Source organism: Botrytis deweyae (genome assembly GCF_014898535.1).
Source record: "Botrytis deweyae strain B1 chromosome Unknown BDEW_014, whole genome shotgun sequence".
In the NCBI taxonomy this organism is placed as follows: domain Eukaryota; kingdom Fungi; phylum Ascomycota; class Leotiomycetes; order Helotiales; family Sclerotiniaceae; genus Botrytis; species Botrytis deweyae.
Genome location: NW_024066221.1, coordinates 659547 through 682447, shown reverse-complemented (window position 1 = coordinate 682447; position 22901 = coordinate 659547). Strand labels below are relative to the sequence as shown.

Sequence of the window (22901 nt, the reverse complement as noted above, 5' to 3'; positions counted from 1 at the left end):
CATGGAGAGTACATCACTTATGACTCCTTCTACCTCGAGGCTTGCTCCTCCATTGCTACACCCAAGATCTTCCTCGAGAACAAGATCCCCAAACAGATCCTCAAGTCGATCACATATTGCCGATGACCTCCTATCCGACCTCACGCCCACCACAACCCTGCAAGCTTTCACTACACCCACAGGAAAACTGAAGACTAGCATCGAAGCTGCTTCTCCTGCGGATCGAGCATTCGGCATACGAGCAACGTTAGCATCCAAGAAAGTACAAGAATGGTTGGATGAATTATCAGATTGGCCATGGCCCCAGACTGGGGGATCCGCAGGATTCGAAGCTCCCGTCTCTTCAAAGAAAATAAAAGTATCACCACCCAAGTCGGACAATGAAACGGAACAACAGGACGAAGAAGATACAGAGCCGCAATATTGTGGGAGTCTTTTATTCGATCAGGTTGTACGATATGAGTATCGGATAGAAGAAATTGGCGAAGGGATGGATGATTTGAAGGTGGAAGAAATAAAACGTCGGGTCTTAGATACACACTTTTCTGCGAATTCTCGACCTCCCGCTTCTGCTTCTACTCTTGCCGTGCCGGCTTTCCTTACCTCGTATACGATGATGGATGATTTCACAGCTATAGTTACGGCCACGGTATTGCAGGCATTACCGAATTTGGCAAAATTGACGCGTTTATTAGATATATGGGGTGTTCGTCTCTCTGTACTTCGGAGAGTGCCGCCTTTGTTGCTTGGGTTAGATGATGCGGAGATGGCGTTAAATTCGGGATGGCAGGCTATAAAGATGGCGGGGGCAAATGCTACTGGTTCTGGTGAAATGGGGGATTCGGTTCTTTCTCGCCAAACTTTCGAAGTCATGAAAAACGTTTTACAGGCCAAAGTTACGATTCTTGGGAGAGATCTGGATTACATGCTGGATACACTGGAAGGTAGGATGGATACCTTGCCCGATAGCTGGTTGGATAGGATGGAAAACCTTGAACGGGATTACGGCGAATGGGTTGTTTCAGCAGATCGTAAAATTACAGATGGAGAATTGGCCGCAATTGCGATTAAACAGGCCGAGAAAGATGCGGCACGGGCAGAAGAAGCTAGAGCCCTATCAGCATCTGCGATTGAAAATGGTCCAATGGAAGGGAATGTGAATATTCACGAAATGGAGCCCACGACCCCCCTTCAAACGGAGTCTATTGCCATCTCCAATGGGTTGTTGTCTACACCAGCAAAAACACCAAATCCATGCGCTGCTCAAGTTCAAGACCACGAAGCTACGCAATCTTCAATTGCGAAAAGCCCATCTCCACCTCAAACACCATCTCCGTTATTAGATTCTCATCACTTACAACAAGCTGGAAGTGGGTCGCTCTCACACACTCCATTAACTCGCTCGTCTAGCGTCAGGAGCTTCACCAAAGTTCCCAAATTCGGACATACTTTCGCAAATGCATTGAGACGTACCATTTCGAATGAGGAATCACCACAAACCTCGAGTCATGATCGACACGTCACAGCTCCAAGAATTTCTATACGACCATCATCGGCAATTCTTGATACATTTCCGAGTCCGACTATGAAGTCCCCTACAGGATCTAGACTGCCAAGATTGCGCAGTTCGAGCTCACCTCATGTCATCGGAGTAGAACGGGGATTCTTTACTTCCAAGGATTCAATTACTTCTCCAAAGAAGGATTCTGTCTTGAATGCGCCAGCTTCTAGCATTGCTTTAGCGAAAAAACTGGGCATTTCTTCTACATCCCACGAATCGGCACAGATTAGTGATGTGAAAGCCCAGAATATGAATGCACCGGCATATTTATCTCGCGCGTCTCACAATTCTACAATAGCGAGCAGTGATGGTGCTTCAGAAAGTGCTCAAAGGCTCGGTCCTGATGGGATGGAATTCGATATTTTAGATGCACAGATGGAAGCACGCAGACCTTCCATAATTGTCGATGCTTCAGATGATTCACTCTCGGACCGCTGCGAATCTAAAATGACGCCAGAGGCTAGTCCAAGTCCTGTCGATCATGACTCTGATGGAGCATCTACTGTCACATTTGAAGATTCCCCTCTTCCACGAAAATGGTCACATGATCTTCAGAAATATGATAACACTCCACCCGGTTCTCCACCAGGAGCTCCAACCAAAGCTATACGTCGCCCTCCTCAACTTCTCGAAAGTCCAGATTTCTCCCACCTAATATCCACACCCGATTCTTCTTTTTTTCCTAGTGGCAATGCTCTCGAATCTATCCCTGCCTCGCCCGTCAGCAACAACAGCGATGACCAGCTGCAACAACAAATTAGTTCTTTACTTCAATCAATTCCAGCGCATATTCGGCTTCGCTCCGAACCAGAAGAAAAGCCAGATACTAAAGGAATTCGTCCTCGGAAGACTCGTCGCTCGGTTACTCCCTCGATGCCTTCAGTTCGTTCGCAATCTTCAATTGGCAGCTTACGTGCCCCAACTCCATCATTTACCCTCGCTCCTGCGTATGCAAAGAGTGGCACTCCGCGTCACAGACCTCAGAACGGTAATCCAGAGATTAAAGTTTATCATTTATCTAGGTCAAGTGGTGAAAAGCCGATTAAGCTTTTTGTTCGCTTAGTGGGTGAGAATGGTGAAAGAGTCATGGTACGTGTTGGAGGTGGTTGGGCCGATCTTGGAGAATATCTCAAAGAATACGCAAGTCATCATGGACGAAGAGCTCCAGTTGATACCGATAAAGTTGAGGTTCAAGATTTACCGTCACGTATTCCCTCTGGTGGCTCTACTGTTCGTGATAATGGACGTACTACACCTGGACCTGGTCGTAACACACCTGGTCCACGTTCTGCATCTGCAATGAGTGTTCGCCCATCAACTGCCATTGATCGACCCAAATCATCCCTTGGTGTTCGCAAAACGAGAAAATCTACATTCTCTTCTTCTGATGCAGTGCCTCCCCTTCCAGCTACACCATTTTCTGAAGTTCAACGTGAATCAGATACCAATCAGACCCCTCAATCAGCAGTATCTAGAAGTTCTTCAAGATTGGATTGGAATGAAGAGGACACTTCTTTGGGCCTTGCTGGGCCAAGAGGTAAACAAAAAGAATTAGATCAGAAAGATCTTGAATGGGTTGAAGGTATGAAGGAGAAAGTCATGCTGGCAAGTACGGAGGAGAAAGAAAAACGTAAAGGTGGTCACAGACAAAGTCTGGGAGAAATGGATAAGGTTGGAGGTACTAAGAGATTGTTTAGAAAAACCTCAAGGTTGGAGCTATGAGTGAAGAAGTCTGCATCTTCTTGCATTGCGATCGGATTCTTGTTTTATTATTGCATAGCGTGCGTTGCTTGCTTGCTTGGGAAGGACTTCTTTTCATTTCATTTGTATGGAGTGGAGATGGAGGATACTAAGTAACGGGATGGATAAATGGACGGGTCTAGCTGGCTAGCATGGTCATGATATGATATGTGATGCATGATGGACTGGCGGATGGATTTTATAGCTTTTTTTCGTCTGGGATATAGTTATAACGGGAATAGGATGGATTTGCTGGAGTGGGTTAACATGGGATTGATGGATTCACCTTGCAGATTATGGTATTCATTGTTAATTGGAAGGTCGGATATAGGGTAGGGTAGGATAGGGTAGAGCACAGCATAGCATAGCATAGGTATCAATCAAAGGATGGAAGGACAGAACAAGGATACTTTGACTTGAGTTGAGATTCGAGGGTTAGATGGGTACCTACTTGAGCTGAGACACTTGAGGTCTGGAAGGCAGAGTATCGGGTACTTTAGATAGGGAATAGGGATTGTGGAATAGGAATAGGGAATAGGAATACAAATTAATGAATACTCCTTTTAAAAACATTTTCTTGGTTTTTGGTTTTGCGATGTTTGATTTTATGATTTTGGTTTGGAATTAAATGGATTGTATTCTTGAGATGAAATAAGATGAGATGAAATAAGATGAGATGAAATAGATGAGATGAACAAGATGCGATGAGATATTGAGATGATATATAAGATAAAAATATGAGATGAAATATGAATGAGATTTAATAAGATGAGATGAAATCAAACTAACGAGATAAGATAAGATTGAGTAATAGATTGATTAATAAATTACATATTTATTTAATCTTATTAGATTTGAGAAATAATTACTTATAGTTAGAATTAATAAGTAAGTTGTAATAATAGAGAGAATAGTTAATGAATTTAAAGTAAGTTATAATAAAAGAGAGGAATAGTTAAAAATAAAAAGAAAAGAAAAAGAAAAGAAAAAGAAAAAGAAAAGAAAAGAAAAAGAAAAAGAAAAGAAAAAGAAAAGAAAAAGAAAAAGAAAAAGAAAAGAAAAAGAAAAAGAAAAAGAAAAGCAAAAAGAAAAGAAAGAAAAGAAAAGAGGAAGAGAAATTAGGAAGAGGAAGAGAGTCAATAAGAAAGAATATAATTTAAGAATTAAAAGCTAGATAGTATTTAAGTATAGTAAAAGAGATGAATATGTAAATAAGGGAATTCACTTCAAAGGAATGACTTTAATATAATAACAACTATATTAAAGATATTTAAGTAAAAACAAAAGAGACTAGCTCTTTCAGTAATACCTATATAAGGCCTACTATTTCCCCTCATTAACTAGCTCCTTAGATTGAATACAACCAGACATTTAGGGGCCTACTCATAGTAGGAACCACGTCTTCCATATCTCTCTCAAACCAATAATAAGAGATGAGAGAGATGAAAGAGATAAAGAGGGGAATGTATATATAGATAGAAGATTTCGTTATTTAATAATTAAAAACAATTACTCGTAGAGCTCTCATTATATAGGTATCTAATTATACTTATTTCCTTACTATCTCTATAACTAATATAATATAATACAATTAGTCGTTATAATTCACTATGTCAAATATCATTTATTATATCATGAAAACTTAATAGGAAAGTAGAAAAGATAATAAATATAATAATAACAAACATAATCATGATCATTATAATCATTATCATCTACCGAATCTTCTTTATCATCCACTTCTCTTATTTCTTATTTCATTTCTCTCCGACTCCCCATCTGTGTGTACCCAAAACCCACATTCAACTCTCAACTGACTTACTCACTTATAGACAAATTACCTAGCCCCTAATACTTAACTCTCAACCCTTAATCCCTAATCCTTATCCCTGACTCATGATTCCCTCCATTCGAGTTCTAGGGAATATATACCCAGCTTGATGTATCTACCCGACAAAGCAAGGAAATCTTTTAAAAGAAATCTCGCCAGCAACCGTCAAAGAGTAGTAGCTATTTCGCTTATAGTCACTCAAACGTCATACATACGATTTCTCGCTTCCAGTGCACCTTTAATAGCTAATTTCCAAGTTAGCAACGACTCCATGTTCAGAACTCAAACACTATCATCCAGTAAAAGAAGCATATTAACAAAATCAAATAACTTACCATCACAACTATCCTTAGCATCACCAAAAAGCATTCTCGTACCCGGCATATAAAACATGGGATTAACCACATCAGCATATCCACTTGCCATACCTCTCTTCATAACAATCACCTGTTTACTCTTCCACGCGTGTAAAACAGGCATACCAGCAATACTAGAACCCGGTTCAAGAGCGATAGGGTTGACTGTATCATTTGCGCCAATGACAAGTGTTACATCTGTTTCTCCGAAATCATCATTGATTTCATCCATTTCGAGGACAATATCGTATGGAACGCTAGCTTCAGCAAGAAGAACATTGCATTGACCAGGCATGCGACCTGCGACAGGATGAATGGCGAAACGGACGTTAATGCCTTTACTCTTAAGCATTCGAGTGATATCGCTGATAGCATATTGAGCTTTTGCAACTGCCATACCATATCCAACGACAATGATAACACTTTCCGCATTTTCAAGGGATTCCACGACTTCATCGATATTGGTTTTGGTGATTTGCCCTTCGATTTTATGCTCAGTTTCCGTGCTAGGAGCTATTCCTCCAAAGAGAACGTTTCCGATAGATCGATTCATCCCGACACACATAATAGAAGATAGGATTGAACCACTAACTCCTATCAAAGATCCAACTGTCGTTAAAAGCGGCATATCGAGCATGAAGCCTTCAGATACAATTGCAAATCCGGAATATGCGTTGAGTACAGTAATGACGACAGGCATATCTGCTCCACCGATAGCAGCGGTAGTTGTGTAACCTTTGATGAAACTAAGAACTGCATTACCACCCAAGCAACATGCGGCAATCACTGGTGCAGCAGGTGCAAAAGTAATGAAGGCTGCCATGTTGGCCATATTAAGAGCAAGCAGAGTAGAGTTGACTGAATGTTTGGGACCTGGAAGCCTAATTGGTTTGGAAGACATCCGACCAGCAAGTTTAAGGTAAGCTACTATGGATCCAGTAAACGTAACACCACCTAGTAGACGTTAGTAAACAACGAGGACAACAAGAAGTGATTTTAATTACCAATGAGAACACCCATATATCCAGCTATGAGATGAAGTTGTGAGATGTCACCAATATCTGCCATGACTGATCCGAAACTAGTTAAAACAGCAGCAAGACCAACCACAGAGTGAAGTGCCGCCACAGTTTGAGGTAAATCAGTTGCGGTAGTGCGTCGTCCAATTCTCAACCCTATTACGAACAATTGTGAGTTGAATGATATTTACATGGAAGAAAGTACCAATTACTTACCAATGATGGCTCCACAACCAGCAACGGCTGCGAATTGTGCAAGTACTTCAACAGGAAATCCAACCGCGGCTAGTGATGCAAGTATGCCGACTCCAACACCCAGAATACCCAAAAGATTACCTTGACGCGCCGTCGTTTGAGAAGCAAGACCAGATAATGATGCTAGTAAAGTTAGTAGTTATTTTGGTAAGAAATGCAAAAAGTGGAATTACCAATGCACAGGAGACTGCTGGCAATATATCCTGCTTGTACCAGCCCAGCCATACCAGTGGATGCAGCGGCTATATACCCGGCACCGAAAACAACAGCAGGTACAGCATATAACCATGGGTATTCCTTTGGATCAGTTGGTCCTGTAAAGAGTCAGTTAAGGTGACATTGGAAAGGAGTATAGTACTTACGCTTGAACATATCTAACATTCGTTTGGTAATCAAAAATCCACCAGAAACATTTACAAATGCAAGCATTACAGACAAAGCACCGAGAGCTTGAGGAATAGTATGTGGTACAAGACCACCTCCCATGATGAAAAATCCACCAACACCGACCATACCTGAGATCGCATTTGTAACACTCATGAGTGGAGAATGTAAGGCAGGAGCAACTCCCCATACGGTTCTGTAGCCAATCAATCCAGCCAGTGCAAACGTGAAGACATTGTTCATAAATAAAGGCCCAGTTGCTTTGCCAAGAAGAAGTGCAAGACTCATCCCACCGGTGATAGCTCCGACTTCACGTGTTTGCTTTTGCCAAGGAGTCAAGGGTACAGTATTAGCAGCTGACGCGTTAACATCGACAGCTGAGGCAGCTTTTGGAGCTGGCGGAGCTGGTCGTGGTGCAGTGGGTATGATTTCTCCATTGTGAGTGACAATTGAACCACGAACAACTTCATCCTTGAGATCGATTCCGAATTGCTTCTCTTCAGGGGCAATAGAAAGAAGGAATTTAGTGATGTTATTAGAGTACAAGGTGGAAGATTGAGTCGGTAGTCGAGAGGGAAGATCAGTATATCCTGAAACTAAATTAGCTTTGCCTCGGAATCCATCAAATCATGCCACAAACCTATAATCTTAACTCCTTTATGTTCAATCAATTGACCTGGAACAGTAACATCACAATTACCACCTGCTTCTGCTGCCAAATCAACAATGACAGAACCAGGTTTCATTGCGGCAACCATCTGTGGATTTAGTCAGATCTTTTTCAACAATTTTATGCCTGTGTATGCTTACATCTTCGTGAATCAATTTAGGAGCAGGACGGCCGGGAATCAATGCAGTGGTAATTATGATATCAACTTCACGACATTGTTCCATGAACAATTTCTTCTCGGCCTCCATGAATTCTTTTGACATTTCTTTTCCATAACCGCCGGCGCCAGATCCATCTTCTTTGAAATCTACCTCGATGAATTCAGCACCTAATGATTGGACTTGCTCACGTGCAGCTGATCTGGTGTCAAATCCCCGTACGATTGCTCCCATGCGTCGAGCCTAATTAGGAAAACCATTAATATCTATGTCACAAAGTAGAGTCAAATGCTTACTGTTGCAATGGCACTTAAACCAGCCACACCAGCACCGATGACAAGTACTTTACAAGGAGGAACCTAAATAAATTAATGACGTCAACTGAAAGCGGATACTCGAGTAAGTACCTTTCTAAATTCACTAAATTAGTCTAGAACGCTAGCAACTTATAAACATTTACTTACCCAGCAGCAGTGACTTGACCAGTCATGTAACGACCAAAATGATTTGAAGCCTCTAGGACAGCTTTGTAACCGGCTATATTAGCCATAGAGCTAATCACGATAGCATGTGAGCTTTCATTCTCTTAACTGCGATCTGGAAGCTATGCATACCTCAAAGCGTCGAAAATTTGAGCTCTGGAAATTCTAGGAATCATGTCCATCGCGAAAGAGGTAACCTCTCGATGCGCTAATTTCTCCACGACATTTTTGTTTACTCCTGGATATAAGAACGAGATAAGAGTTGCATTGTTCTTGAGCGAATCGACTTCATTATTAGGTCCCTCCACAGTTGGTGCCCGGACCTTTAGAAGAATATTACTCTCTGCCCAAACATTCTTCCTATTTACTATTTTAGCTCCCGCTGTTTCGTATGCCTCATCTGTGAATTGAGCTTCGGCTCCAGCACCTCGCTCAACAAGAACCCGGGAGAACCCTTTCTTAATCAACAATTGTGCATTTTGTGGAGTAATGGCAACTCGTTTTTCGTTTGGGTATGTCTCGCGAGCTATCCCAATTGTCAAATTCGAGTATGGAGTGGTGATTAAATCCGGCGTAACAGCAGCAGAGGACGCTGTAGAAAGAGATGCGGTATTCGGGACAGCAGATGTGGTGGAAGAAGTAGTTGTCGATGTATACCTCTTGTACTTTTTCTGGCTTGTTGGATAAAGTGATCGTAAGTGAGTAGCTACGAAAAAGACATGTTAGTCTCAATCAAGTAATTGATAGACGAGATCGTGAGCTAGAGCGAACGTCAGGAATGAAAACATACCAAGACTGTCGCCAATCTTTGGACCCGGCGAGAGTACTTCTGAATAATTATTGGCACGACACAATCTAAGTATCGGCTTCATTGTTGAAGGCCAGGTCATCTTTTAGACCCGCATCTGTAATTGTATAAACTGTTTTGGTAGAAAGAGAAGAGAAGAGAAGAGAAGAGAAGGGAAGTTGGTAAGTTGTATTCTAGGGAAAGCAAGAATTGTTCTTGTAAGGGAGTAGGTTAGAAAGGTCGATGAATTCAAGAAGAAGCGATATTGTACTGGGTGAGTCTTAGGATTGTATGAATGGGGAATGAATGTGCTAAGATCATCTGTCACAATGAATTCTACCGTGCTGTTGCACCGTTTCCGAATGAATGGAAAGAGCGTTGGGTGAATGAAGTAGATATTCTCGATAGGATTGATATGGTTCGGATTGATCGTATCTTATATATGAGACGGAAGAAGGGTGCAACATTATCGTATCTAAAACTGGGTATACATAGAGGAAGGGTTACCTACCTGTCTACCCACCTACTTACATGGTTTCCTTTATAGTCTAAACAGGCTGATATGGTGGGATCTGATCTTTTTGTATCGTATGGAAATGATAATTCAATCACACTCTCAATGGAACGCTCTCTTGCCCATCAGCCAATTGAGCTTTCCATCATCGGTTTAGATTGACTGACGGCCCTTGCTATTTCATACCCATGAGCTATTCCTGGCTATTCTTGGCTATTCTTGGCTATTCCTAGCTATTCCTAGCTATTCCCCCGCAATGGATTCACATTTCCCCGCATTCCTTTCACGACAATTGGTTTATTGATTGACCGAGAAATCCGCAAGTAAGAAGAAGAGGCCGTCTTGGGTTGGTGTGACAAGAGTAACAACAAGAGAAATGGCATTGGAAATCAAAAAGCTTGGAAATGTGGTAAAATGGAAAGAAAATCATCCGACCAACTATCAAATGTGATGAAATTATCCATCACGATACACGTTGATTCTCACTTGGGTATTTGAAGGTCCGATTGATGATGCAGTGAGATGAAGAAATGCAAGGCAAGCCTCACAATTACTAAGGCCGATAACACACATTTGAACAATACACCAAAAATAGATTTTCGTCTAATGAAAAAAGAAATTTCAGAATCTATATAATATATTTATAGAAATCTAATAAAAAAAGATAGAATTCAACCTTATTGAAAACTTTTTATAAAACAAATTATATCATTAAATAACCCTTAAAATTAACTCTATTTATCTATTTTTAGAATTTATTTTGAAACTTTCTATAAAAAATATACTAATATTTAAAATCTATTTTCAAATAGTTTTCCTTATAATACATAAACCACTCCAAAATAAACAAAATAAGCTTAATAAGAATTCCTTATCTCAATTTTATTTTGCTTAAATAATATAACTAATATCGCTTTAGTTAAATTCTATAATATTAAAAAAAAAATTAATTCAATATATAACCCTAAAGGAGCTTATAAAATAAAAAAGAAAATAATACAATTATCAATTAGAATTCAAGAAATCGATTTATATAATCACTTTTAAATTATTTCAAAAATTGAAATTTATATTCAATATAATATAATTTTAATCAATAAATCCATTAATTATAGATACCTCAAATATTAAAATTAATAACTCATTAGATCTCTAATAAATTGATAACTAATTAAACCTTGAATAATATTATCAATATTAAAAAAAACATTCAATTCAATATACAACCTTAAAGGAATTAATAAAATAAAAAGAAAAGAATTACAATTATTAATTAAAATTTGAGGAATCAATTGATATATTTCTTTTTGAATTATACCAAAAATTGAAATTTATATTCAATTTAAAAGTATTTAAAAAAATAAAAAATTCAATTCTGAAAGTTGATTATTATTCAAATTTATTAGAATACTTTTAAATTAAATAAAAATTTCGATTTTTGAGATAATTCAAAAAGAAATATATCAATCGATTTCTTATTTTCTAATTAATAATTACACTTCTTTTCTTTTCATTTTATTAGTTCCTTTAAAGTTGTGTACTAAATTGAATACTTTTTTTTGTATAAAAACACACTACTAAATTCTAAATACAGTTTTATCTTAAGCAAAAATCTATTTTTGGTGTATTATTCAAATGCGCGTTATCGGTCTTAGTATAATGCTATAAGACAGAATGGAATCTTCTGTGCACAAGCCACGGATTGAGCACACACACGTGATACAGTAGCTAATCCATCTAGAACCAAGTTTTGTTCTCAAATGCTTCATTTTCTTCAAAAGAGTAGGCCGATGACTCTACATGATATCCTCTTCTTGAATACCCAACATATTTCTTTCACTAACTCGTACTTCATATCGATCCGGCACGTGATACCCATAGTCCACATTCCCCCACTCCAAACTTCCATAGACTTCATCGCTACCCCTTCATTCCCTATCAACGCCAAATTTATGACAAAGATTCTGAAACTTCAACTCTAATTCGAAAAATCTATTCTTATCTTTCTCGATATCTCGCTGCAATTCCAAAACTTGATCATGAGAGCGCCGTTCCTCCACCACGCTTCGAATGAGTTGCTCTTCCTTTTTCGCAGATGCAATCACTTGCTCGGAGTATCTATCTTCAAACATACGGCATTTACTCTCCAGTCCCTGATTGTTATATTTTAATTCGTTGAGACGTGCCTCGAGATCCGCGGTAGCTTTTGCGATTCCTTTCCTCATTCTATCAGCTTCCGCATGAGTGCTTGTTCGCCTGGCGTTGTTGATAGCTTTGGCGTCTCGCAAATCAATTTCTAAGGACTTGATCGTCTTGGAACAGTTGCTATGACTTTGCTTTATTTCGGAGATTGTCTTGAAAATGTCTTCGGACTCGGAGGACTTGGTGGCAAGAGCTTCCGTGGCTTTTGATAGCTCTTGTTCCTTTTCCGTTAAAGCCGCAGTATTCTTGGCCAGTTTGGTGTTAAGCTTTGCCAGTGCTTTTGTCGAACCTTGCTTTATCTTTTGCAAGTCTGTAGAAGCTTGCTCTGCCTTGGTGGTGGTAGCCTCCAGAATAGTAGCCAACTGCCCAAGTTCCTTCCTGTGCCTGGCCTCTGTATCTTGCTTCGCTTGTCGGAATGCTTGTTCCCGTTCTATTGCCTCTTCTTTAAGCTTCTTGATTGTGTCTTGCAATTCCCTCGTCTTGCGCTTCTCTCCCTCTTTTTCTAAAAGAAGCAGTGAAATATCTTTCAAGTGGCTGCACTCTCCATGTTTCAACCTTTCGGTCTCCGCTTTCGCTTCCTGCAGCTCATTAACTATCATCAAAGATTCCTTCCTTAATTCTAAGAGTTCTTGGATATTGATCTTCCTCTTCTCTTCCGAGATACTGAAATTTCTATTCGCAATCTCTGTTACACCCTCCGCGAGCTTCAACTTAAATTCTGAGCGCTCAGCTTACACTGAAGGGGAACGAGTTGAGGTTACGATTCGTTCAAATTTTCTTCTTCGGGACAGTATTTGTAGCCATAGGGTAAACCACTTTCCTTGGACTCTTTAAGCAGTTGTCGAACTTCATCGTTAACCTGTTGTGTGATATTAGCTAGAATAAGACATCAATAAGCTGCTGGAGATAATTTACCTTAAATACAACTTGGATGGCGTCTGGTAAATTAGTCATTTTTTGATGAGAATCTTTATTGTAAAGATTCAGAGTTTCGAGATATGTTTCTTCAGCAGAGGGAGATGTAAGAAAAGATGACGCAGAAAGAGGGAGTTTAAAGGAGGTACTGTGGAATAATGTTTTTTTGTGTGTCTAAAGAAGAATTGTTGCAATCCAGAGAAATAATTATGAAGACCTGAACAAGTTTTAACTTACCTAACTTCCTCTAATCTCTGGAAACAGCTCTCTCATCTCCAAGAATTACCTAGGCATGGCAAGTTTATTATTGGTATTATCTGTAATGACCTCGGGAATATTCATAGATGAATGATCGTAGGTGAATTTCAAAGGATGAATAAAGTCCGAGCTTGATGATTCATCTTTTTAAGAAAGAGATACCTATACATATTCATATCGTCTCCTTCTCATCTGTCAAGTTGATTAGTTATTTGAAGATGTAGAATGAGTATATCGTTTGATCTGAGATGATGATTTAACTATTATCATCTAATCATCGTCTGACTAGAACTTTCATTCTAGTCACCTCGAGACAAATCTTGAAGATGATACATACCCAAATAATAAGAGATACTAAAGTATTCTCATCCAAGATATCAGAATGTGGATCTTTTTTTTATTTTTTATTAGTATGCTACATAAATAAATGTATATACGAAGCCCTCATCCCTCCATAAAGCTATAAATCACACTCATTCTCACCCTCTCTCATCATTGACTCCAAGATTTTTCTGTCTCGAGAAACCTACAATTCCTTGCCCCGAAGATGATTTTTTGTAGATTCTTAACCTCCACATATAGTAGATCTTCAGAAATTAAGCTGCGTATATCACATCTTTCCACTCCTCACTCCCGAAATCTCTTCCACTTTCTGAAGAAATAAACATCTCACCAAAATCCGAATCATTATTCCAAACTATCGATGCTAGATTTCGAATTCAGAATTCGTGACATGGATGAGTCCAATTGATGTGACTTCGGAATTCTTAAATATTCCGAATGGTAGATAGTTATGAAACAGACTTATTTTATTTTATTTTTGTTAGACGAGATGGAATCGACACCTCGCTTAGATTCATCAAGTTTGAATAAAGAAACAAGCTTAGCAACCTTAGTAGAGTTATGCGTAACCGGTATATAGTGTATACATCGTGTAGGGACCGTATAAGCTAGCTTACACAATATAAACCTTCCCACCATTTGTATACTATATATAATCCCTACACAATGCATACACGGTGTATACACAGTATAAACTTTTTTACACAAAAATAAAATATAGTATAGCACAAGCTGGGAATAGCTTCAAAATCAAAAAATCTTCAATTTCAACTTGATTTGATTAGTAATCAAGATGGTATTGATGAATTTTTTTATTCGAAGTCATATATACTACCACTACACTACAGGGAATATCAATTTGAATATAATGACTTAATAACTTAAAATTATATTCAGTATTGATTAAAAATTTTATTGAATAAAATTATTGCTTAATAAATTATATAGAAAACATATAAAAAAGCTTACACCTTATAAACAAACTACATCATATAGAGAATTCTACACTATATATACACTATATAAATTCGCTACACAATGTATACACTATATACCGGTTACGCATAACTCCACTAAGGAAATTACAATTATCTACTCGTTAGTGAATATGAAGACCTGAGATCAGTCAAACACGAGGCAAGGTAGATTCACCACGTATCAGAATCATCTCAGTCTATCAACAGGATAGATTGAAGAGAGATGATTTATGTCACGAGATGAGCGCATTTTGCATACCTACTCAAGTAAAGTTCTGTTTTTGATTTTCCAACTTCGTCAGAACATGATAGGGAGGTAATGCATGTGCGTAATGAAAAATTACGAGGTGTGGCAAAAACGTACCGCGAGGTAGCTTCACGTCGTGCGCTACTGGTAAAATTATGCAGGGGCTCCGTATGAGTGATGGGAACTCTAGATGAAGTGAAGTTCACTAGAGAGTAGATCAGAAGAGTGCTATAAAATCTCCTCTCAATAAGACGAGGAATTTTCACTGCATTCCTAGAGCTCTTATATATGTATCATGTACATGTGCTTGCTAGAGCTATTTGCAATAAATAAGGTGAAACAGTCACGCTAAGAATTCTTCCCGAAGACTTCCTGGAAACAAAGTATTCGCATTCATAAAAGAATATGGCATTTGATATGACTGAAAATATACCATTTTTTGCAGTAGAAGCTTCACAAACTGTTCTAAATTTGGTATCTGGCATTGTGCTTTACGTGAAAGTATATAATCCCGTCTTGAGAAGAATAGAGAAATAGAAAAGTGAACGGGACTCTAACAAAAACAAGATGATGAAAACGGGAAACACCAAAGCAAAATTTTTATATCTAAAACTATTGTGGCATATATAATAAGAAATAGCAAAACCAATGGCATGAACAAACAATACTCCCGTACCTGAACGCCTACCCCTCCATTTTACCATTTTCTACTCCATAAAACTTTAAGAAGGATGGTAAGTCAAAGCAGATTAACAAAATAAACAGACCATAAGAGCGACTAAAAGCACGCCAGCTGCCTACCTCTATCCAATTCATCCACTTCCAGATGGCTTGTCTCGCTTCTTCCTTCCAGCATCAGCTGTCGCGCCTTCAGCCCTCTTTTTGCTCTTCGATCGTGGTGCTCGATTATCACTACTAGAGGAATGCAGATCATCCGACGAAGTGGGTGGCACGGTACTAAGAGAATCTGTTCTTCTCGCCTGGAAATCTCGTTTTCTTGATTCTGTAGTTTTGCTGCTACTGGAAGCCTCTACCCTTTTCCCATCTTTGGTAGAAACTCGCTCACCTCTGTCTGTATCGCCTCTTTCGCGGCGGTCGCGTTCACGTATTGGTACCTGTGCGGGATACTCGGGACTGGAACTTGAAGCTAATCTTCCACGCTCATCTATTGATGTGTTGGATCTTCTAGGATCTCCTTTCGAGGTTGATCGAGATACATCGATTGGGGCGCTTGGCTGTAGTGAGCGCGGCTTGTCAGACATCTCACGTCGTTCTCCTCTCTCTTTTTCCCTATCTCCCCTTTCAGATCTTCTTGTTTCTTTCCCTTTCCCTTTCCCTTTCCCTTTACCTTCGTCTTCATTTCTTTTTTCTAATTCTTTTGCTCTTTCTCTCCTTTTGTGTCTTTCTGATCGCTCTTCAGGAGTCTCTTCTTGGCTTGAAGGCTGGTCATCTGATCTGTTGTCCCTTCTATCTCTGCTTCTAGTTCTATCGCCTCTGCTATCACCACTTGGAGTTCCACGTCTCGACCCACTTGTTCCTCCCGTTGCTCTACTCGGAACTGCGGATGGAGCTCTGTCACTTTGCGATTGAGAATCGCTAGTTGTAGTAAGCGCAAAGTCCGAACCATTCGGGTGATCTTTGATCAGATTGATTGCTGCACTTATAATGTCGGCATCGCAATCCAACCCTGGATCTCTATATTCATCCCATGTCCGTTTATCCGGTTCCCACAATCCCACCATCTTGGCCCTTTCCATATCTCTTTTTCTTTCCATCATCCAAAATCTCATTTCCGTTGATGCACATGTGACTGCATACAAAAACGGTATATGGGCGTTGTCCGTCAGCCATTTGCGACAATATTTTTCCACTTGATTCTCCAGCGCAGTAATTTCAGCTGGTGTCATATGTTCTCTGCGTTTTGGATGTCGTTTTGCTTCAATCATCATCATAGGCTGTTGGAGCATGTGAACAGTGATGTAACCCAGTAAATTGTCCACTTGTTCTTCTGGACCCTTCCTTGCCCTGACTCCGAATTGAGATTTCAAGAAAAACTGTTTTTCCGAAAATTGTGTTGGTAACCATATCTCAAAGAATCCTACTGTTTCGGATTCTTTTGCATTGTTTCCCTGAATATCTAACCCTGCTTTGGTGGAGAGATAAGCTTCCTCTTGGCGACGAGTAATAAGACCATGGTTTGTCCAAGTACTTTTGTTGGTATGTTTCTCCCAAGCTGCCTTTGCCTCTTTGTGCGCTGTGCTTGCCGATTTTTTGTTCAGGTCGAGTCTAATACTTTCATAAAATTCCACGTCGTTTCTAATCTTTTCCTTCTCTTTTTCTCTTACATCGGGGTGAACAGGTACCTCTTTTAGCGGAGTTGGCGCGCTCTTCCAGTTAGGCGCAGACATTTTTCGTAAGAAAAGAGTAAAATTTCTTGTGATAGAAAGTTAGTATGTACGGTATAATATACTCATATTCAGCAGTTCAAGCCTGAGTCAAGGTTGGGATCCACATACTTTACTGAATTGATATGTATGAACTTGCAAGTTTGGATCCTCTGTGTCCGAACTAATTCTCCAAGAACACTCTCGATTCCAATTCAAAAAATTCGTCTTTACTTCAAACAAATCACAAGAGCAGTGATTGTAAATTCAATTCGTGTGATGGGACTATGATACGAATTGACCATCGTCGAGTTGGCTCTCTTTGTATTAAAGTCCCGATGCCTGATAAGAATAACATCCAACAATTACAGTGCCGTTATGTAAAGACCTCACCCCAAATCACCGGACCTACTACTATTGTCAATAATCTTCACGTATCTGCTGAAGTCGTTAGTGTTTGACCAAAGAGGCTTCAGATTCCAACGTGAAAGTAACGACACTCCCGGCAAAATCTAGGGCGCAGAATCAATCTCGTAAAATTATTATCCGAAAGACAAATCCTTACTGGATGAAACCCATGCTTTTCATCATCCATAGGACACAATTGAGGTCTCCTAAATAGGGTTGTGGAGTTTTCCCTCAACTTTTTTCCAAATCCCGCTTCGTAGCACGACCGGCTGTCCTTCAACTATCCTGTAATCATACATGGGAAAAAGGAGCCTAGGGCCCATGACAGGCGACCCTAAACGCCAACCGTATTGCTCGTAAATCTATTTGGTCGAGGTCAGTCCTGTAAGTAAGCAGGCTACCGTGTTAGACGACACAGCTTTTTATAGTGGATACTTGACTACAAGCGAGGGGACAAGAAATAGACAAGAGGATATGCCCCGATAGGGAAGGTCAACATCTATGCACTTTTCGTTACATGACTTCTAAATACTATACTCGGGATGAAAAATATGAAGAATCTCCTATAATGATGACTTCATACATTTAATAAAAATCCTACTTGTTTTTCATAATTTTTTCCTTCCCTCGTGAAACTACCACATCAATTGATAATAACTGTCATCAAATACTACCGTCCACCAAAGTTTATCAAAATCATCACAACCCGCAAACTCACTAATCTATATAGCTCGCATTAAATCTCAAAATTGGTCCTAGCCACGTATCATAATCTTCAATCTTCCCCACCTTTCCACCCCATCTCAGCACGCTTGCGAAAAATCGATAATCACCATCTCCTACATTATAGCTCACTCCATCATCGCCAGTAACTTGTGCACTCGTCCAATATTGAATATAGTTACCTGGCTGTATTGGGCCACTTGCTACCGTCGCCGTACGGTTCGTGTAAGTTCCAAAGGATGGATATCCAAAGATCGACGATTTGGGAGTGGATTGAGAAGAAATGTAGGGGAAGGTTTGAGATGTGTTAAATGCGTGTGTATTAGCTGTAATATTTGTATTGGCGGGTAAGAGATCGAATCTGAATGCAAGTGTATACTGTTGTGGAATATCAGCAGCTATTCCATATTGCCTGGTCGGATTGATCTCGAGGAACCCAGTGTCCTTTTCCGGTGTTCCAGCCGAGTTGAAACCAGCAACCTGGATAACGGAGATGTATGATGCATTGAATACTGAATAGGGTGGTCCGATGTAGGGAACTGTGTATGTTTCACCGGCAGAAGAGCTGACTTGGATGAAACCACCGAAGACGGGACGATTTGAAGCAACGATGCCTATGGGGGGACTGATAGAAAAGTCGATGGTTTTAGACTCACCACCTGCGAGAGTGACAGTAGGGGTGGGGAAAACACCAGTTCCGTAAAGCGCAATCTGGTTGTAGTTTCGTCCGGACAATTGGCCATCCGTGTAGCCAGCACCGATATGAGATAGAGTGTAGGTCTTGCTAGATCCTGACGTATTATCAATGGTGATATTTGCAGCACCAAAAATAGTGTGCGTACTATCATCCTCAAGAACGATCTGCCCGGGAGAAATTGCGGTTTGCGCGTAGATGGCATTATATGCATTGATGAGACCCGCACCCTGTTGTGCAGTCGCGGAAAGGATCGTGCTATTCCAGACCCAATTGACTGGCTTAGCTGTAGTTTGTAGCAGATTCAATATTTGAGATATGCTGGCGGTGGGAAATTGGGATTTAACGAGCGCAAAACATCCTGCGACATAGGGAGTGGCCATTGAAGTCCCAGATAAAATCGCGTAATTGGAATTTACGCCTAGAGGATAGCTCGAGAGGATATGTCCGCCAGGTGCAGAGATTTGTGGTTTTAAATCATAAGTGAAATAGGTTGGACCGAAATTCGAGTAATAATCAACCAAGCCTCCTGAGTGTTGCGGAGGACTCTTGAATTTGTTTCCCGTGAATGTTAAAGTGTATTTGGGAAAACCTCCAACTGAACCATAATTGTTGACAAGAGTGATTCCATCATCGGTGTTAAGATTGACATATTGTACTGCGCCGAAGTACGAAGGACTGAAGACATTATACTCGAGTAAGTAAGAATTTGCAATGTCTGAATTGTAGCCGATGATATAGACAGGTTTTTCCTTACTTGAACCCCAATTCGAAGCAATCGAATTCGGATTGCAGTAAGTAGTCGTTTTAAATGCCTCGAAAGCAAAGATTGTGGCATTTAAAAGACCACTTTGACTGACGGTATTGAGAGCATTAGTCCATGCTGAGCTATCACACCCATCGGACACAAGATATACATATACAGGAACAGTGAGGTTGACTGGCCAAACAGATGCATAGCCGAGAGTAGAATTGGCAGAATCCACGGCCGGATAGACAAGCGGAAAGTCGATGTTTGCAATGGCTCCAACAGCGATGGCACCGGGCTCCGTGGAAGGATAATCTGCAGTGAACAACTCAGTAGCATATTGACCCAGAGAGCCTTCATTCCCGACTGCGACAATCACAGCAATTCCGGCTTGGGTAATGCTCTGTACGACAGAAGCCAATGGATCTTTGTTTGAAGGGAATTCAGTTCCAACCGCAAGGGACATGCTGATAATATCAACACCATCTTCTTGTGCTTTCAACATGCCGGCCATAATAGTGTCACTACCACCTGCATCTGCGCAATCAAAAGTACGGTACATGTAGAGATTAGCCTCAGGAGCGACGCCGCTGATTGGAAAGTATCCATCTTCAGATATGGGATCCATTCCAAGAATACCTGAAGAAAATTAGCTTTTGTTGAGTAGCGAAGGGGGCAGAGCCCGCTCACCTGACACGTGGGTTCCATGTCCTCCAGTGAGACACGTAGATAATGGGTCTGAACTTTCCCCCAAGGTTCCGTTATCGTATACGAAAGAGTATCCACCAGTGATTTTGAAACCAGTTCCAAATCCTCCACCTAGTGCAGGATGGCGATAATCAACCCCGGTATCTACAATCCCAATTTTGATTCCTTTGCCTTTAATGCCATTTGCATGTAACTTATCAATGCCACCCATCTCGAGAGCTGAGGCCAAATCTCCTGTTCCAGTCACTGTTGATTGTCTTTTTCGTACCGACGGAAAATCTGCATTGGAACTATCGTTTGTGTAATTTGAAAGTACACCAGGATGAGGAACTTCGTAGACTGGCCAGACACCTCCTACTCCAGAGATTTCTGAAAGCTGTCGTTGCAAGTCCACATTGGTACCACTTTGGGTGACAGAGATAGAAAGGCCTACAAATGCTATAGAATCGAATTCGTGACGGACATCGTAGCTGATTGAGGCCGCACGTTTGTGGAAGGCATTGTGGAGATGTCGTTTGGATACAGAGGTGTTAACTCCCTTTTCCAGTTCAATAAAGAATGCCTTATCAACCGTGTTGGCGTTTGAATATAAGGTACTATCATCCGCGTTTCTGTATCCCAAGTTACTGCGTGGTAGAGTAACTCCATTTACAGCGACAACGAATGCTAGTAACGATGAAGAAAGAAGCATATTTCGGGTCTTCAAAAGAATCCAAATAACTAGAAGACACCCCCTTTAGACGGATCATAAGTGATGATTAGAGCGTCTTTATAGTTTACTCGCACTTGACCGCTCCGGTCTATCACATTGTGTGATTGCGAAGAGGGGGGAGGAGAGAACCATTCGGACGGCCCGCAACTCTTTTGGCTTAGCAGTACTGAGATGTAATTCATTTAATTTTCAGACAACCATCACTGAAGTTTTGATTCACCTAACGTCATACAACTTTGGACAGGGTTGAGAAGGACCGTTTGTAGATTCCAGAGGCACAATACCAACGCGATGATACATGATGATTGGATAGAATGCATATCAAGGTCAGGATTAAAGCTCGTTGAAAGTTCGACAACTGTCGGTCTTGACTAATATCGGATTCAATACTGCATGTGGATGAAGTGATTTTGCACAGATTCGAATGCATATGAGATGAAAGTCAAGAAAAAACTAGGATTTCCACCGGGGATGATTAGACTTTCAACACGCTTGCAAATTAAAGAGTGGAGACAGGAATATGTGAGATTAAGCTTCATTCCCATAATATCCTTCCAGACTTACGAGATCTGACCCAATCCCGGCTGTTGACTATACATGCATTCAAAGTTATTGATTTGAAATGGGCAGAGATGAATTTCACGACACCCAATGTCTAGATAACAACCCCAAGTCTTGACAGGGAGCAAGGATTTGACCAATCGCGAGGCGCCGATATTGTGCTGAACAACCTCAATTGATGTAGGGGTCTTTATCAAAAGATGGAACCAAATTGGTTCTTCTTCTCCTGTCCACTGGGACTCGAGCAGGGTGGCAGGCACCTCATGCATCTAATAGTCAAAAGAGAAGGTGCTATACACACTGGACATCGTTATTTTGTAACAATAAAACGCATTCGATAAGGAAAAGTGGTGACTTCTGTTGAACAGAATATGTCATATATATTTGTGTAACTGTAGTTAGATAAATGCACTTATTAATTCCTGGTTTGGATTCAGTAGTATAAACGAGATATCTGCTCTAGATCTATCAGAAACGGACAACATCTATCCAGAATGGTATGATTGTAACGTAGGCAAAGAGGAAAAACAATATTTGATCTTTCTAACCTTATCAGCGATATTGTACAAGCTGACGATAAGCAATATCACGCCCGGATATCAATCGTATAATGCTGTAAATAACTAGGTGTCAAATCAGAAGGAGTTCGAGTTTGAGTAATAATCATAAAGCCATCGAATTTTGCCTCAAACCTTGGGTGGTGTTATGCGGATCAGAACGGTACACCCGCTACAAAAAAAGTTGCTAGGCGTTGTAAGCAATCCTTCTCGTTAAAACAACAGTCCAACGTTCTGCATATAAAGTCTGCATCTAATATTGAGAGGCGTTTCTATGCCGGGCACGCAAGACTTGCATTTAATTTCTGGATCTCGCCTGATTAGGTAGGGCCTCGTCTTCGGATGCGGCTGGGCCTCATGATTGCATGGGCGGGCATAGGTAGACACTGCAAATCAATTCTTCAGAAATGCTTTTATCTACTTGTGGAGCAGCATGATTTGAGTTACTGACGCTCGTCTCTAGGTCTTTCAAACTTCGACAACAGCGTCTGCAGCATGAAATATTAGTAGATCCGCAATTTGTTGATTTCGATCTCGTAACACATGTAGATATCGTTGCATTTTAGAGTCAATGAGACCCTAGGACGTTTTCGGAGTAAGTTAAAGGACATATTTCGAGTCTAATAATCTGCAGCTCGGCTTTCTGAATGCGTTCATGGTACATATCGGCACCGATTCCGAGCAAGTTGACCAAGCTAGCTGGACGTA

The 22901-nt window shown here is 40.4% G+C and overlaps 5 protein-coding genes across 5 annotated transcripts; 1 reads left to right on the top strand and 4 right to left on the bottom strand.

Annotated features, from left to right (window-relative positions):
- Position 1: 1 nt before the first annotated feature.
- Positions 2–3283, top strand: EAE98_006631 (uncharacterized protein; the record flags this gene model as incomplete). Its single annotated transcript, XM_038954254.1, has 1 exon — positions 2–3283. One exon carries the CDS (start codon positions 2–4, stop codon positions 3281–3283), a length of 3282 nt encoding a protein of 1093 aa, XP_038809499.1.
- A 1666-nt stretch (positions 3284–4949) lies between these two features.
- On the bottom strand, positions 4950–9815 carry EAE98_006630 (uncharacterized protein). Its single transcript, XM_038954253.1, has 13 exons — positions 9247–9815; positions 8589–9162; positions 8439–8528; positions 8382–8394; positions 8271–8333; positions 7957–8217; positions 7787–7904; positions 7125–7736; positions 6936–7076; positions 6724–6885; positions 6493–6663; positions 5468–6442; positions 4950–5377 (listed from the first exon to the last, which is right to left on the bottom strand). Exons 1-13 carry the CDS (start codon positions 9344–9346, stop codon positions 5331–5333), a joined length of 3327 nt encoding a protein of 1108 aa, XP_038809498.1. The 5' UTR covers positions 9347–9815; the 3' UTR covers positions 4950–5330.
- A 1870-nt stretch (positions 9816–11685) lies between these two features.
- EAE98_006629 (uncharacterized protein) lies at positions 11686–12913 on the bottom strand (the record flags this gene model as incomplete). Its single annotated transcript, XM_038954252.1, has 3 exons — positions 11686–12631; positions 12721–12818; positions 12875–12913. 3 exons carry the CDS (start codon positions 12911–12913, stop codon positions 11686–11688), a joined length of 1083 nt encoding a protein of 360 aa, XP_038809497.1.
- A 2597-nt stretch (positions 12914–15510) lies between these two features.
- On the bottom strand, positions 15511–17106 carry EAE98_006628 (uncharacterized protein; the record flags this gene model as incomplete). Its single annotated transcript, XM_038954251.1, has 1 exon — positions 15511–17106. The coding sequence occupies one exon, from the start codon at positions 17104–17106 to the stop codon at positions 15511–15513; it is 1596 nt and encodes a 531-aa protein (XP_038809496.1).
- A 1101-nt stretch (positions 17107–18207) lies between these two features.
- On the bottom strand, positions 18208–21054 carry EAE98_006627 (uncharacterized protein; the record flags this gene model as incomplete). The annotated part of the gene is made up of 2 exons (XM_038954250.1): positions 18208–20294; positions 20346–21054. The coding sequence occupies 2 exons, from the start codon at positions 21052–21054 to the stop codon at positions 18208–18210; spliced, it is 2796 nt and encodes a 931-aa protein (XP_038809495.1).
- Positions 21055–22901: the final 1847 nt, after the last annotated feature.

Coding starts and splice junctions, on each gene's coding strand:
- EAE98_006630 (XM_038954253.1), bottom strand. CDS start 9,346: ATGACCTGGCCTTCAACAATGAAGCCGATACTTAGATTGTGTCGTGCC. Junction 8,529..8,588: donor CAAATTTTCGACGCTTTGAG/GTATGCATAGCT, acceptor TATCGTGATTAG/CTCTATGGCTAATATAGCCG. Junction 5,378..5,467: donor TGCTAAGGATAGTTGTGATG/GTAAGTTATTTG, acceptor CTTGGAAATTAG/CTATTAAAGGTGCACTGGAA.